This window comes from Hermetia illucens, chromosome 2 (genome assembly GCF_905115235.1).
Source record: "Hermetia illucens chromosome 2, iHerIll2.2.curated.20191125, whole genome shotgun sequence".
Classification (NCBI taxonomy): domain Eukaryota; kingdom Metazoa; phylum Arthropoda; class Insecta; order Diptera; family Stratiomyidae; genus Hermetia; species Hermetia illucens.
The window spans coordinates 189,127,062-189,144,058 of NC_051850.1; the positions used below are offsets into that span (position 1 = coordinate 189,127,062).

Genomic DNA, 16,997 nt, shown 5'->3' on the forward strand with positions numbered 1-16,997 from the left:
CGAGTGGAGGAGTTTTTATAAACTATAATAGGCTCTGTTGGCTACAAAAAACCATGTGCTGATTTCGTTGTCCCAGCTTTTATCGGTTATGATTTTCGAATCTAGATAGGATGTTGATGTTGTTTCTTTAGTTTTTTAACGTTGCTCCCAAGGCTGTCGTACAGAAGATCGCAGTCCAAATCTCACTGTTGGCAGTGGGATTTGTATCGTGATTTGACGTCGGATACCTGTGATTTGACTGAGGTCCTCATTCACAGCTGAGTCGACTGGTATCCGACGTCAAATCACGATACAAATCCCACTGCGACCAGTGAGATTTGGACCGGGCGTATGTGGCTGTAGCTTCATTCTGCTGACTTATTGTTAAAACTTCCGCGCCTGGTGCTTTGCTTCCTATACCTTTTAAGTTCACAGCCTTGTTGATTCTTTCAGGTTTCTTTTTCTGTCTGTGACGCTGCATCTCCATTCGACAAAGTTTGTGATAGGTGTCCACGTTCTTTGAAATTGCAGCATTGCTCGGTATGCAGCAGCCGCTCCCTTTTTTTCGCGCCTGGGGCCAAATATGTGTGTGGCCGTTTCAATGATAACATTTTTCAGGTGATTGTCAAGATCATTTATCGATCTCCAAGACCTCTCTTAGCTACAATAATTGTGGCATCCATTTCTCTCTTATTAGGGGCATACATTTTTGCCATGCCAACTACATTCGAACGGTCCGAGTCTACGGCTATATTAAGACTGAGAGGTGGCAGCATTCAATTATCACATGGTCAATTTGGTTGAAAGCGGCCCCGTCTGTGGAGGCCCACGCTTTTTTGTGGACCGCTTTCCGCGCAAATGAAGTATTTCCAAAAATCATTTCGTGTGGCACTGCTAGTCGAATAATCCGCAGTCTGCTATCGTTGATGTTTTAATTTAAGGTATGGGGAGCGAACGTATCGCCTGAATACGGACTCCGTCCCTACTTGACTGTTAAAATCTGCAAGTATGATTTTGACATCATACTTGGCGCAGCCTTTGGGAGTCCGTTTGCCTCTTAGAAGGTATTCTCCTATGTTTTCAAAACCGATAACAGCAAGTTTCATTTTTTTGGCTGCATAGGAAATCTACTCTGAGCACATGGTTTACCGGATGCCCTCTATAACATCTGGTATAATAGCTCTTCGTCAGGAAATTTTTTTTAACGTTGTGGCATCAGCTTTATTTTCTTCTTATTATTATTTTTATACAGGGAGCGCACGTTCCATGAGAAAATGCGGAAATCGTTCGTATGTCTTCATCAGCGGGTCCTTCGTTGTAAAATCCATCTAGTCCGAGCTTCCTTTTGTAATAATTGCTTTCTGTCTAGTCTCCTCTATCCAATCCCCAACCTGGAGGATCAATTGGCAATATTTGTCATATATTCATCCTTCTCGACTTGCAGTTCTCCATTAAGTAAGAACTCCCAGTGATCATCGCCTGAGGGTGGTGTTAACACGCGTTTCCCAGGTCTTATGCTCATTTTCGCCGGGAAACTTTAGTGCTTATTAGTACCACATATTACCAAATACTTTTCTGCCAAATAAAAAATAGAAATCAAGCTGGAAAGACTGACTAAGTCGATAAGAACGCCTATCTCGCAGACGCGCACATACTGCACTGCAATGGTGCCCTAATTGCAAATAAGCATCGAATGGGTGCAAGCACGAGACGTGTTTCACTACGGAAGCTGACATATTACCGCCTACCATGAAAAATACAAAAAATTGAAATAATGATGTGAGAACCAATGTGAAATTATTCATCAGAATTGTCGACAAGGATTATCAAACTCTTTTTGAGCCTTACCTCCCCTATGTTCCACCCAATATAAGAAATAAGACAAGTTTCGAAAAGTACTGATCGAGCCCTTTTATCGATACCCCAAATGACTATATTCTGTGGAAAAAAATGTACACCCCGCTTTCGCATATATGTGGAACCCCCCTTCAAACTCAACATAAAATGGCGCTAGTCGCTGTATGTAAAGAGACACACAGACCACATGTCCTCACCAAATTGTGTGACAATCGGTTCGGTCATTTGTCACGAAATCAGGTGTGACAGGCAGACGAACATTCAATCAATTTTAATAAGGTTTTGTTTCACACAAAACCTTGAAAATGTACCCTCAAACCCTCATAAGCAATCAATAAGTCACCTGGGAAAGTAAAATTCGACCCAAACAAGCCCTTTAGGGTTAGCCGGATATTCTTACTGCTTTCTGAATTCAACTTTCAGGAGCAAAGAAAATCGCTGCCATTAGGGACGTAAAATTCGTGGAAAATTCCTTGAACAACGGAAAGACATCGTAGGTAAGAATACACAAAACAAAAGGTTCTCATCCATTCCTCCTCCACATTCGTATAAGACTTTCACATAAGGACGACCACGAACTAATGCAATTGTCCCTTCACGACGTGGACCTGTTGAAAAGATTATTATCTTCACAAATTCAATGCAGAAAATTGAAAAGTCACTGCTGACTATGTTTGCCAATTTCAATGTATTTTAACAGTTTTTGTTGTCGTCAATCGCGTTCAGATGCTTATCTTTAAACCGGTACAAATCGGATTTTCTTCTTTGTTACTTTACGTATCACAATGTAATAAATATACTTTTACTTTTTTTTATGTTGTGTTCACCGCCGCGGTTGGAAACAGAAGAGACCGGCTTATTTCCATGCGGTCCTTACTGTCCCAACCAACGCCATTTTTCCACCGCTAATTCTCCACTCCCTTGGTGCGTTCTAAAATGAGTGCGTGGAGAGTTCCGCGCCATCTACCCGTCCGCATCCGCAACATTCGAATGCTGCAGATCCTGCCGCGCCACAGACCGGGAAAACATGGGAAATCAGACATAAATGAGATTAGAGCTGCAAAAAATATGATGAGGCTATCGTGGGCCAAAATAATGCGGCACTTAAGCAAGCTACGTGCTCCAGCCAGATTCTAAAACGAGATCCTCAATGAAAAAAGCAATGTTGAAAACATCAACAACAAGGGCAGGGAGAAACTAAACGTAGATCGAGGAAATCACAAATTGGATGAGCAATTTTCACAGACCTACGTGAATTCAGTCACTGAACAATTCGAGAATACGATTTTTGGATGCCAGACCATCTCCAGGAACAAATACAAAACTGACGGACCCATTGAACGCCGAAAAACTCCACCATTGGTTGGTTGGACAGACTTTACTGTCACTTCATTTCATTTAGAGTTTTTGCAAACTTTTACATGAAAACCTATCAACTAGACTTTACTATGGCCTACATTAGCGGACTAATAGACACAACCGTACATATACAACTACCTAAAATTCCTGGAAAAGATGAAAACAAACGGGTTTTATTTTTTTGAGAATTGTGGGGTCCTAAGTCCGCATCAACTTAATGCTGGACCGGGCCAAATGGGGAACAAAATACTCCCTCTTTGCTGGTCCACGGACCCCTCGCTTAGGGCTTGCACCCAAACTTTACAAAAATGTCAGGCGATGACGGCTTTACGGTTTCTTACCAAGGCAGAGGCAAATCGTCGCCCGGTCCAGCATTAAGTTGATGCGGACTTAGGACCCCACAATTCTGGCCAAGCTCTGGTCAATAAAGCGGATTTGCACTCAATATAATTCGTAGCCATGTCGTGTTCTGCGAATTCTATAAAGGAGCACTCAACATCTGCGAGCCGCTTCGGTCACGCTGCTCCCAGGGCAGGGGTGAGGCAGCGTCTGACGATTTGCCTCTGCCCTGGTAAGAAACCGTAAAGCCGTCATCGCCTGACAAATGGAACTGCTTTAAGCTAAATTTATTCATTTGAATGAACACACAGTATATCGGGAACCATTTGATCCATTCTTTAGTCCAAGATCTTCCAAAATTTAAAGGTTAAATATCTTTTTTGCAATCTAAGGTCTAATATCTTAATTCATTTTTAATTGACTTAATTACTGCTTCCTCACGGCAAAAGAGCTGAAGATTGCCCACAACAATATTTTCTTGTAGTCCTTTGCAGCCACTTGTACCTTGGATCGATACTGAGGGTATCCTTAGGATGGGCGGAAGGAGGATAAACTATGCATTGCTGGGAGAAGAAATCAAGCATCCTGCGATCTTACAAAACGGAACATTTAAAGTTATTAACTCAAGGAGCTCACCTTCAAATACTACATGGAGGTGTTCAAATAACTTTGACCACATTACGGCTGAAATACTGGATAACAGAAGGGCATTCGCTGGTAGCAAGAAAAATTGCGAACTCTTGGCCGCGTTCGAGAGAAGAATCCTCCGAAGAATTTTTGGCCCCCTACATGAGAATGGACGATTTCGTAGCCTACACAATGACGAAATGTGTTGTGGATAAAATTCGGCTCAATAGGTTATGGTGGGCGGGTCACTCAATCCGTATGGATGAGGATGATCCCACCCGAAAAGTCTATAAGGGCAATATCTATGGTAGAAAAAGAAGACGAGGCAGACCCTGCCTAAGATGGAGCGATGGCGTAGGCCAGGACGCCAGACAGCTTTTAGGGATATGGAATTGGTGGACCTCGGCACAAAACCGGGATGTCTGGAGTTCTTTATTAAGGCAGGCCTAGACCGGATACCGGTTGTTGCGCCGTTGATGATGGTGATGAATTACTTAATTAGAAGAGAGTAATTATTGTCGAGGACGATGTTCAATCCTTTTGTTTTGCCGACGTTTGGAGATGAACGAACTCCCATAAGAGTTTAGTTTATTTGAATTAATAACCTCATTTGAAAACTTCGGCATTTTTCCACGGGATTTCGTCGCCGTATTGAATTATATGCTTTGCCTTTATTGGTCGGGTATGTTGATTACGGGACCTTTTGGCGCATATTGCTTCCTTGATGTGCTCTGTATCCTGTTGTTCGTCTCCAAGCCTGTGATGCTGTAGAATCCATTTTCTCTTTAGCGTCCTTGATTTGCGGTTGTCTCATTTTTATTGCTGTGTCCCTGGTTTATTGTTATTAATCTCTATTTCCGTAAAAGATTCACTTTCTGCGTGGCCTGTGCGTTATTGTTATCAACTTGTAGTTTCAAGTTTCCCTTTTCCAATAGTGTTGAAAGATCTGCCATTCAGTTTGACACATATTCTTTTGTTTTTTTTTGTGCGTACACGGAGGTGGAAAATCTTAGAAAAACACGTCCGCCGCCCTAACGGCGGAACTACAGCAGGCGCGTGTGGGATTCACACCCACTAAAAGCCACCAACGGTCTCTCCAGCCCCGCGGTACCACCATTGAGGTATTACTTCGCGGGGTATGTTTGCTCTTAGGCACTCATCCTTCTCCTATTTGCAGCTTTCCTCCTTCTTTGTTCGTTCAGCAACTCCTCCTGCATTTGGATGATTGCGGAGCCAACCGCAAGCCACTTCTCCTCGGACTCCAACATCTCAGTGACCAAGCTCTCCGGGGTCCCGCTCCTGCCCAGCACCTGGTTTAAGCTCCTTCTCTCCATCGCAAATCGTGGGCAGTGAAACATCACATGCTCTGGATCCTCCGGTATACCATCGCATCTGGGACAATTCGGAGAATCATTCAACCCAAAGCGGTGCAGATACTGCCTGTAGCAACCACCGTGCCCCGTGAGGAACTGGGTAATGTGGTAGTTGGTCTCCCCATGTTTTCGCTCAAGCCACATCCTAATGTTGGGAATGAGCCTGTGCGTCCACCGACCTTTCGTAGACTCGTCCCATCTGCGTTGCCAGAGATCAAGTGACTCTGACCTTGCCGCATTTCTACGCTGTGCATGCCCCTCCGTACGTCTTGTGTTGTACAGGAAACTCATTTCTTTGGCCAGAATGTCAACCGGGATCATGCCTGCCACCACCAATACTGCCTCATCTGATGTGGTTCTAAAAGCACTGCAAACCCTCAAAGCCATCCGCCGGTAAACATATTCTTGTTGTGGGGCTGATAGTGTCTCTCCAAAAACCACTTAGTGGGTTATAGTCATCGGATTGATCATGTTGTGGTATGTTACGTTGCTAGGAAGAAGTCGCAGTTCGTCGTCTTTTACCTTTGTTCTTGATCTTCTAAACGAAAAACTCAAATCATCCTCTTTAAGGTTTTGTGTAAAACAAAAATTCGTGGAAAGATGGGAACTTTAAACCCTCAGGCATACAGTGAGTTACATCATTCAACCTTGAATTTATGGAAAATTCCAATGTATGCAAAAGGGGGTGTAATTTTTTTCACCAATTATAGTGATGTGGGGTATCAAGTGAAAGATCTCTGTTAGTACTTTTCGAAACCAGTCTTAGTTTTAATATTTGTTGAAAAGATGGGGAGTGTAGGCGTCGAAAATGATCATTTCTTTCATGGACCCATTGTCAGAAAGTATCCCATCGAAAAACCTGAAATCAAGAGGCTGCTATTATATGGTGCCTAGGCTACGAAATACTCTCCATGTTCAAATGAAGTTACTATTATTATCTATTATTATAAGTGATGGTAATTGACGACAAAACCCCTTTAAGATCATCTTAGAATCACGAAATGCTTCGCAACAATGTAGGCTATGATATGGAGCATGATCCTACCAAGTATGGTGGAAATCGCACTATTACTAACAAAGTTGTCGCGTCTGTGCAAATTCAAGACTTTGAATGTCAGTATCACGCGATACTGAATATTCTCACATAATATATGCATATATTACATGCTAGGTACTAGTGGGACAAATTTTGTTATAAAAGAAATCCACAAAACCTTTCATACCTGAGGCATCCAGCTTTCCGTTTCCCGACTTGTTTGCTTATTACCCTCATATCTAGAGAGGTTATCTCATCATCTTTTTCAGATGCCTTTGTAAATTGTAGATTCTTTCAATGTTATTCAACTTTGTCAAGGATTTGTTATCCCTTTTTACATTCAATCGTGTCCATGTATCATATTGAGAACCCCGTCAATGTGCCCCATTCGCCCAGTTTATTTTCCCTATTTTCCAAGAAAATTTTGCAGGGTGCCTTGTCTTTATTTATATAAGCTGCATTTTACTGTTTTCTGAGGGGTGTAGCTGAATCTGCTCCATTGTTCGAGCAGATTCAGCATTCCACAACAATGAGGAAATATGCCCGTAGACCTCGCGGAATAAAGATACAATGCAGGAGAGGCGAAAACAAAGAAAGTGATCAAGAATCCGAGCCACGGCAACAAAGTCTGCTAACTTGTCAAGGCTCTTTACGGGCTGCGCTAGACAGTGTGCCAGAGGCAAGAAAAACAGAATCAATGATGATACCGGCCCATATTTCTACACTGTTGTCGTTATTAGTGTTAAACTACATGCTAAGACTTACAGTGCCCAAAAAATCGTGAAAAATTGAAATTGATTCTTCTTTCTCTTCTTTTTCTTCAGCCTTTGTCCCGTTCACAAGCGGGGTCAGCTCGTCGTGATCGTCTTCGCCATTTGGCTCTATCGAATGCCTGATCTGGGTGCAATCTCGAGGCTTTCAAATCCCCATCCAGCGTATCAAGCCACCGTTGCTTAGGTCTGCCTTTTGGTCGTTTACCATCGACTTCGATGTTCAGACCAATCTTGGCAAGTGAATTCTCGTTTGCACGAATTGCGTGACCATACCATTGAAGACGCCTCTCTCGCAACTTTTCCACGATCGGTGCAACCCCATAACGATCGCGGATATCGTCATTTCGGATGTGATCTAAACGTGTGACGCCACTAGTCCAACGTACCATCTTCGTCTCCACTACCGCAAGACGCCGTTCATTGTCTTTTATGGTCGGCCCACACTCAGAACCATAGAGAGCGACTGGACGGACGACATTGCGGTAAATTTTAGATTTGAGACGTTCGTTGATACGTCGATCACAAAGGACACCAGTTGTGGAACGCCACTTCATCCAGGTTGCGTTAATGCGTGAAGCAATTTCATAACGCAGCTCTCCATTAGCTGATAGCGTTGACCCGAGGTATTTAAATCGCTCAGTTCTGGGCAGATCACTGCCGCTGACAGTGATTGTGCCTGTTTCATGGGGATCGGTCGTCAAAAATTCAGTTTTGTTTAAATTCAATCTGAGGCCGTGTTACATGAGGCGATCATTCCATTTGTGGACAAGTTGCTCGAGACCATTTTTGCTATCAGATGCTAGGAAAACATCATCTGCATAAAGCAGTGTGTAGGGCGCTGGACGTTGGAGATCCCATGTGACGGTGTCCATAACAAGGACAAAGAGGAGTGGTGAGAGGGCACTTCCTTGATGAAAACCAAAAGAGACACGAAGCGGTTTTGATACACCCGCCATACTTCGAACTTTACTTTTCGGATCGTGGTATAGCAATTGAACCCAGCGCACGAGTTCTTCTGGCACGAAGTGTTGTCGTAAAACATACCAGATGAGTTCGTGTGGTACACGGTCAAACGCTTTCTCTAGATCCAGAAAGGCAATGTAAAGAGGGCGATGCTTCTCACGGTGTTTCTCCATGAGTAACCGCGCAGCGTATATTGCGTCAGTAGTTCCGCAGTTCTTGACAAATCCGGCTTGATTCACGGTTATTTCAACGATTTCGCGAATACGATTGTCAAGAATGCGTTCAAAAATCTTCATGGTATGGGAAAGTAACCGGATCGGACGGTAATTTGAACATTCTGCTGGGCTACCTTTCTTTTTTCATATTGGAACACTGGTACTTTCTTGCCATTTAGATGGTGTTCTTCCTTCCTGAATAACCCGGTTAAAGAATTCACTGAGCCACAGTGTTGGGTCCCAGCTCAGATGCGATGTCATCAGGTCCTTTCCCCGACTTCATTTGTTTTATTGCCTCCTCAACTTCAGTTGCGCTGACTGGTGGAACTGGTCCAAATGTCGGCAATGATTGTGGAAGTGGAGGATGAGCAAATTCTTCAGTTGAAATCTGCTCGAAGTATTCTCGCCATCTATCCGTTACGGCTCGACGGTTGGTAAGCAAAGTGTCATTAACACAACAGAAGTGTTCGATATCCTGTGTGCATTCATTACGGCTTTTAACAAGTCGATACAGATCTCTCTCGCCATCCCGAGTGTCCAGTTTATCGTAAAGGTTTTTGTAATGGTTTGCTCGGATGACAGCGACCGCTTTTTTGCTTCCCGGTTGGCATTCTTATAAATTTGCCAATTAGCAGGCGTTTTATCGTCGAGAAATTTATATTAGAGGCGTTTCTTTTCACGGACCTTCATTTCAACATCATCATTCCAAAGCCAAGTATCTCGGTTGATGTACCGCTTACCCGGCTTGGTGACCCCGAGGGTTGCAGAGGGCGCTTTGTGGATCGTGTCTTTCATTTGGTTCCATGATTCTTCCACATTCGTAATGGTTGGCAATCGTATGAGTGAGACCGTTTCTTCTTTTTTCTCACCAAATCGCCACCATTTAATGCGCTGCGGGCCAGTGCGTTCCTCACGCTGTTTTATCGGTGGCTTAATTCGCAGGACGGCAATCAACGGCCGATGTTGAGGTGCGATGGTCTCATAAGGAACGACTTTGCAATCAGTGACAGTGGTAAAATGTTGGCGTCTTATGAGAATATAGTCGATTTGCGTTTTATTGTTCCCACTATAAAATGTGGGGAGATGAGACAATCGTTTGATGAACCATGTATTCATAAGTACAAGGTCATGGGTGTCCGCAAAATCGATTATACGCTCGCCACCTTCATTGCGCACTCCGAACCCCTTTCCCCAATGGCACCTGCTACCGTCTGCCTTTGCACCCACATGACCATGAAATTGATTATTAGCAAAAAACACACAAATCATCATTTTGTCACAAATTTTAACTTCTCTAGACGTAGCGAAATCGAAATCGCTAGTTTTAGTTTTTATTTTGTTCAAACATTAACTTAAAATCAAATTTGGATTTTTTTGCAGGACCTCGGCGATTTCAACATAGCAACATCATCGTTACACGCCTTAAGCAGCAGTATGGCTGCTTCTCGAACTGATAAGCCTAGTCCACACTCTTCACCACGTCCTTCACGCCGATGTACCACGCCAAATATAGCAGCCGTGCAAAATGACCTCTACTCAGTGAATCAAAATACGATGCAGTCGACGATACCATCAATAGCTGCAGCTTCATCTGGACATTCTCAACAAATTCAACAGGCGGCGCTTCCCAATCACCTAGTTCAACCGATACACCCAACTGCGCCACCTCTTAGCCCAGCAACTTCAAATCTGAGTTCTAGCTCGGCAAAAGCGGGAGCTTCGAAGGCGTCTAATCTGAATAGGATGAGTGCCCCGATGATGGGTGCTGTTACGTCCAGCAGTTCTGGGCAAGTTGGGAATAAAGTTCTTAATAAAGCGTTGTCCGCTGAAAGCAACGATGCTATTAATCATCACTGTACCGACTTGCTAACGGGCCCGCCTATAGCGTCCACAGTCGCGATTGCACCACCATTGCCACCAAGAAAGACTTCTCCAGGTGTAGAGAGTTCTGTGAATCGTTCCCTGAAACCACAAAATAATGTTTCGGCAGCATCGAGTCTCTCCGACCTATCCGAAAACTCAACGTGCCAAACAGTTAATCAATGCCGTAGTACTGAAAATATCGCGACAACTTATGAATTAGATGTTCCAAGAACGACAGCTCCTCCAATACCACGTCACCAGCAAGCTCGCAATATTGATACGATCGCTAACGAACTTCGAAATCAACGAATTGCCGTTATCGAGGACGATGTAGATAAAGTCATTGTCGGTCCGGCAGAAACGATAACTGGAATCATCGATACAAGACCACTAGAGGCCCGAAAACCGATAATCATTTCCGTGGTAAATAGCAACGAAAAGGAGACCACATCCGTGAACAACTCAAACAACTTATATCATTTGAAAACGGCATCAACGCCCAACAACAATCTAAATCACCATGTTCGTCATCAATCGTACCCGAACACATCAACTGTGCACCAACAGCAACAGCAGCCCGCGCAGCAAACTCAACTTCATAATCAGCAATGCAACACTACCTCCTCGGCAAAATCGATAGGAACGCCGCATCCAGCAAGTGATAATCAGCATCCAACTCCTGCATTAACCCCTCGTTCCAATACGCCCAACCCCCAGCATCACAGCAATCAACACCATCACCACCAGCCACAACAAGTTCACCAAAGCAGTCACCACTCTCATCATCAACATCGTTCACAGCAACCACCCTCTCAACAACAGCAATCGCAACCCCAGCAGCAATCACGCCAACAACCCTTACTCTACGAAAACCTGACAATCAACACAAAAGACTGCAATGTGCCCTACGAGAATATCAACCTGGAATACATTGCGCGCCTGATGAACGAGGGCTACTCAAAGGAGAACGCCATCACCGCGCTGGGCATTTCACGGAACAATATCGAGATGGCCTGCGACATCCTCCATGAGTTTGTGTCGAAGAGCAGCGTCTAACTCGCTAGCCCAGCTGCAAATTCAGATCATGAATTGATGCGGTCACACAAACCATGAATTAGTCCTGACAATTTGCTTAAATGACGATGTTTTTAGAGTTCTAGTTTAATAATGTTGACCAGCTTGAGACTGATTCAAAAAAACTGACCCTGGCGCTACTCAGCACGAGTCATTTCTTCCTTACATTGCTTGGGAATCATGGTTGAGAGTTGTTACAGATACTTTTAGTTGGATTTATCCGCATCAATCTGTAGATATTCAGGACCTTGTTAGAGGCATCTCACAGAGGCCAATATCCTGGCACAATTTCTTCCCTTCAGTTTTAGGTGGAATTGAGAGAATTTTTTAAACTTTTCAGCAATTAGATGTAAACAGTCGCTAACGTTAAGATTCTACTTTTACTTTACTATCTAGATATTGTATTTATTGTGAACTAGGAAACTTCGATTGAGCATGTCATGGTCATGTACAAAGAAGTGAATGAATAACTTGAATGAAAACCTGGCCAAAACGTTTTGTTTTTCCTCCACTGTCTTATTTTCTAAGAAATATTTATGAACCGCAATAGTCTGTTATGAGTATGATAAGAAAAAGGGCAACAGGTTACTTATGATTTTGAAAATTAGAGACCTTTTTGTACACATCATTGATACGCTAAGTCGGTCTTTTTGTTAAGTTCAGCAACCCAAAAGCTGTATCTAGTTCGGGGCAATTTACACAAGTAAAATGCAATACGATGTTAGACAATTAAGTAATGAGACTGATTCCATAAAAATCGTATATTTAAAAATTATTCAACAACTCTGCCATCCCCTTCAAAGTAGTCCTCTTGGGCAGCTATACAGCGATTCCAGCGCGTTTTCCACTCTTCGTAACATTTCTGGAACGCTTCGACTAGGATGCCCGCGAGTTCCTTCGTAAGAGCCGCTAGAAGTCCGCAATTGACTCAAAATGGGTTCCTTTGACCACCGATTTTGTTCTAGGGAACTAAAAAAGTCAGTGTGACATATTATCAAGCAGCGTGGGATCGTTTTCCACTTGTTCTAAACAGTCTTCTGCGACGGTCATTCGATGCTGCTTTTGCTTCTCAGAAAGGTTCTTTGGAACCATCTTGGCGCACAACTTTTTCATCCCGAAATCGTCTGTTAAAATTCGTCTAACTATTTTGCGGTTCATACCCAGTTCCGAGGCCAATATTCGAACTACTAAACGTTGATCTTCACCGATTAGGGCGCGCACATGCTGCGCATTCGCGTCAGTCCGCACCTCGACTGTTCTCCCGCTCCACGCCTCGTCTTCTACGCTTTCACGCCCCTCCTTAAACTCTTTATGCCAGCGAAACATCTGGGCACGACTAAGAGCTTTATCACCATGCGATTTTACAATTTTAGCGTACATTTCCGAAGCTGTTTCGCCCAATCTGGCGCAAAATTTTATCACGACGCGTTGCTCGTTTCTCCATTTTCGTGACGAGCACCACCAACACACGTCTACTAAACACGACCCAACAGGCAAACTAAACTGCCGGGGAAGGGGGAGGGAATTTGAAGTTTGCCGGTTTACCACAAGCTCGCCAATAAAATCGGTCTCATTACTTAATTGGCTAACCTCGTACAAGTATCAGCTTTCTCTCAATTTAAAACGAACGTTCTATTGTAAGGCAATATGCAAGACTTGCCCTTTTCGCCAAATGACTCCCCTCAAACCCAATGCCAACTGGCTACTAGGTGAGAAGCCAGCTTACACCAGTCTCTGCAGAAATTAAATAAAAAAATCACATCACTTAGCCGTGAGACAGTGGATTTTTTTGGAGAATATTGAAAACTGTCTTGGAGGGTAAGAAATTCACACGAAATGGATAACTTTTGCCTACTGTACATATGTTTGCCATGAACCCTTATGTGGGGCGTAGAATATCAACTACACCGTCGAGCGATTGCTGTTGGTTCCTGACAATGCGCTTCAGCTCCTCTGCAACTTTTCGGGAAATTTGTACTCTTCCTTCACTGCTCTGTGTCTCTTAATTCTAAGCTGGCTCACTTGTTGGCCATCCTGGGCTAGTGAGTTCGTTATATTGTATGACATAATCCGTAACGAAATTGACTCTTTTTTTCTTAATGCGTGGCCTGTCAACCGTCGTCTTTCCTTCCTGATCAACATGTCCACGGGTACCTGGGCCGTACCCCGATGAAGTTTTTCATCAGTTATTGCCTTAGATTAGAAAACCCCGATAACACAACACAAATTAAAACCTATAGTTCTGAGTAACAGTGCTGGTCACTTTTCTAATACTACTCCCACATAGCAAATAAGAAAATCACTGGCATGAAACAGCTTCAACTTAATATTGGTGTTGAGATAGCTACATTTTCAGATTCCAAGCATCCGGCGACATCAATTTCGGTACCGTCACAGGCAGAAACAATGTTTCCTGAGAATACAAACTGTTCAACATCCTCGTATTTTGACCATGGTAGGTAGGTAGGTATCAGTGGCCGCTTCGAGGAGCCCAATTAGCGCTTTGGTGCGCCATTTTGATGCCACAAACTCCTAAGATCGTAACTGTTGTTATGGAGACAGGAAGGCAGAGTCCAGCCGGCTCGGATCTTCAGAGCCAACCCGTAGTATTCTCGAAGGAAAGCAGCTCTCCAACCCTGCAGCTAGAAATCTCTCTGAGGTCCTCAAAGGATGGTTTACCCAGTGTCCGTAGCCTGACTCTAGCCAGAGCTGGGCAATCGCAGAGAAAGTGTATGATGGTTTCCCTTCCTTCTCCGCAGCTTCGGCAACGCGCGCTGTAGGGGGCCCTAGGTGAAAGAGGCAAGTATTTATGATGCATAATTGCCTCTTTCATTCATCATTCACCGCATTCACCACGTTTGGCATGGATTTCAGCAATGTAGCCGTTTCGCACCATGACCCTGTGCACTTGTGGTCAGATACCGACAACTTATTTTCAAGTTCTCTATCAGACATGCAGACATTGACCGAACAATATTTCCGAATGCATTGTTGCCATAAACCTCTGGGGCCATAGGGCGCAAGCACTCACACACGTCATGGCTGGCGATTCCTGGCAATGTGCTTCAACTCTTCCTATAATTTTCCAAGGAGCTTGCACGATTCCTCAATGTTCATCGCTAAGTAATTCCAAAGACCCACTCATCGGCCACCTTGAAATAGTGGATTCTTTTGCATGGCAAACCCTCAATGGAGTTTTCAATCTTTCTCAATTTATGACCAATCCACTGCCACTTTCTCTTCCTAATCTACACATCCTTGAGTATCTGACCGGTAAGCCGACAAATTTATCGATTTGTTATCATCTCAGGTCGGAATACCCTGATGACACGACACAGAGATGAATTGACGAAATCTTGGAGCTTTCGAATAACCGCCACTGGTCAGTTTTCATGTACTATTCCCATTCAGTAGCATAGAATGGGCGGAGCAGCTTCAATTGATGTTGATCTTTAGATAGTTGAATTTCAGCAATCACTGTTTTTCAAGGAGATGCCACGCCCTCCACGACATTTGAATCAAAAATAAACAAGGCAAAGCTTGAAATCGTCATTCAGTTTCTCTTTTGCAAAGAGATCCAATACAAAAGCAGACCTTATCCAAAAAGTAACCATTCCAAAACTATCAATAATGTTGCCTTTATGAAACCCAAGCCCACTCAATTCTATTCCGGTGACTTGGCTGGCAGACAGAATAGGCTAAATAAGCCCACATCCACTTGATCTTAGACCGGACCAAATGAAGAGCAACGTACTCTCACGTTTTTTGGTCCATGGACCCCCTCGTGTTGGATATAGCACCCAAACATTCAAAGATAGAGACTAACGATCTCGTCCAGGGCAGAGGCTCTGCCTCACCTCTGCCCTGGGAGCATGGATATAATTCGCTCCCTCGTCATGTTTTTACCAATCTGTAAAGGACTCCTGGAGAAAGTGATTCGCGATGCCGATATAAATACGAAAGACACTATCCTCTTCAATTCCACCCAACGACTGGCCTACGCTGACGATATTGACATCATGGGACACAGGATCAAAGCTCTTACTGTACAAGACTATGATCTTGCCAGTCCTCATGTATTCCTCGGAAACTTGGGTTCTTAGCAAGAAAAATTGCGAACTCTTGGCCGCGTTCGAGAGAAGAATCCTCCGAAGAATTTTTGGCCCCCTACATGAGGATGGACGATTCCGTAGCCTACATAACGACGAAATCTATGAGCGATACCATGTTCAAGTTGTGGATAAAATCCGGCTCAATAGGTTGCGATGGGCGGGTCACTTAATCCGTATGGATGAGGATGATCCAGCCCGGAAAGTCTTTAAGGGCAATATCTATGGTAAAAAAGAAGACGAGGCAGACCCTGCCTGAGATGTAGCAATAGCGTAGGTCAGGATGCCAGGCAGCTTTTAGGGATATCGAATTTGTGGACCTCGGCGTAGAACTGCGGTGTCTGGAGTTCCTTATTAAGGCAGACCTAGACCGGATACCGGTTGTTGCGCCGTTGATGATGATGATGATGAAACTACATATGTGGATTGGAAAGAACTGCTCTTCAGTTGAGAACATTATTTTTCCCATCTTAGCGCCGTAAAAGTAGATAGTCCCAAAGCAGATTGAAAAAACAAGAGGGGAGGGTCACCACAATGGCCAAAAAACTTTTGGTCATCTCAGGGACTTAATGAGAAAAGTACGAGATCCCTGAAGATGGGAGAAAATGTTTGAACTATTGTGAACCCAAACAACATAAAAAAGGAATGAAGTCTCGTCTGGACGCGATTGTTGCCGGGGGCAGAGCCTAGCGGCATAGTCCCCTATGGGCCAGTGCCCCGTGCAGACCGCCGTAATCTTGAATGCATTTGCACGCGTCTGACCCAGAAGCTCTCGTGATCGGGCTATGTTATAAGCGGGCCAAATTCTCCTTGACTTGACACAGCTTGTAAGCCTTCGCCATCTTAGGCCCGCGGCTGCTAGCTAGTGCCCTTTGACCATTAATATAAAAAGGGATGAACAGCCAGTCTTATTGGTGTTTACCTTCTGTCCAACTTGTCTGTTTTCCAAATCCAGAGCCATTTTGTCAAAGTCGATGTTTTGCGTACAACGTAGTCAGGGTGAGTAAATTTGACATTTTCCATCGAAACCCTCCACATTCTCGAGGCAGAATAGCATAAGAAACATCAACAGTAACAAGAAGAAATAATATGGGCGAGAGAATGGCGTACTTTGGGTTTCAAGTTGCTTTCAAAATTTACCTCGGTATACCATATGACATTTCGTGTGGTCAAATATCGCATTGATAATAACTATTAGCTTCCACTAAAGACTCCTCCTGCATTTCAGATGCTGTTAGCCTGTTGATGTTATCGATAAAGAGTAAGTGGTGTGGAAACTCAACACCTTACTCCTCAATAACCCGAAGGGTATTAGTGTGGCCCGCAGAGGACGATCCAGAGCAGAGATCATCCTGCTCTATTCAAGGTGTTCTTCGATGCATTATAGAATTATTTTAGCTTTTTTCTTTATAACAATCACTTGCCGGCCG

At 43.8% G+C, this 16,997-nt stretch overlaps 1 protein-coding gene across 1 annotated transcript in view; it reads left to right on the plus strand.

Annotated features, from left to right (window-relative positions):
* The window catches only part of LOC119650457 (E3 ubiquitin-protein ligase CBL-B-B), a 305,536-nt gene extending 289,979 nt beyond the window's left edge, over positions 1-15,557 (plus strand). Inside the window, exon 7 of the mRNA XM_038053313.1 lies at positions 9,902-15,557. Within this exon, the coding sequence (XP_037909241.1) occupies positions 9,902-11,440 (1,539 nt within the window). The 3' untranslated portion in view covers positions 11,441-15,557. The remainder of the gene's footprint in view (positions 1-9,901) is intronic.
* Positions 15,558-16,997: the final 1,440 nt, after the last annotated feature.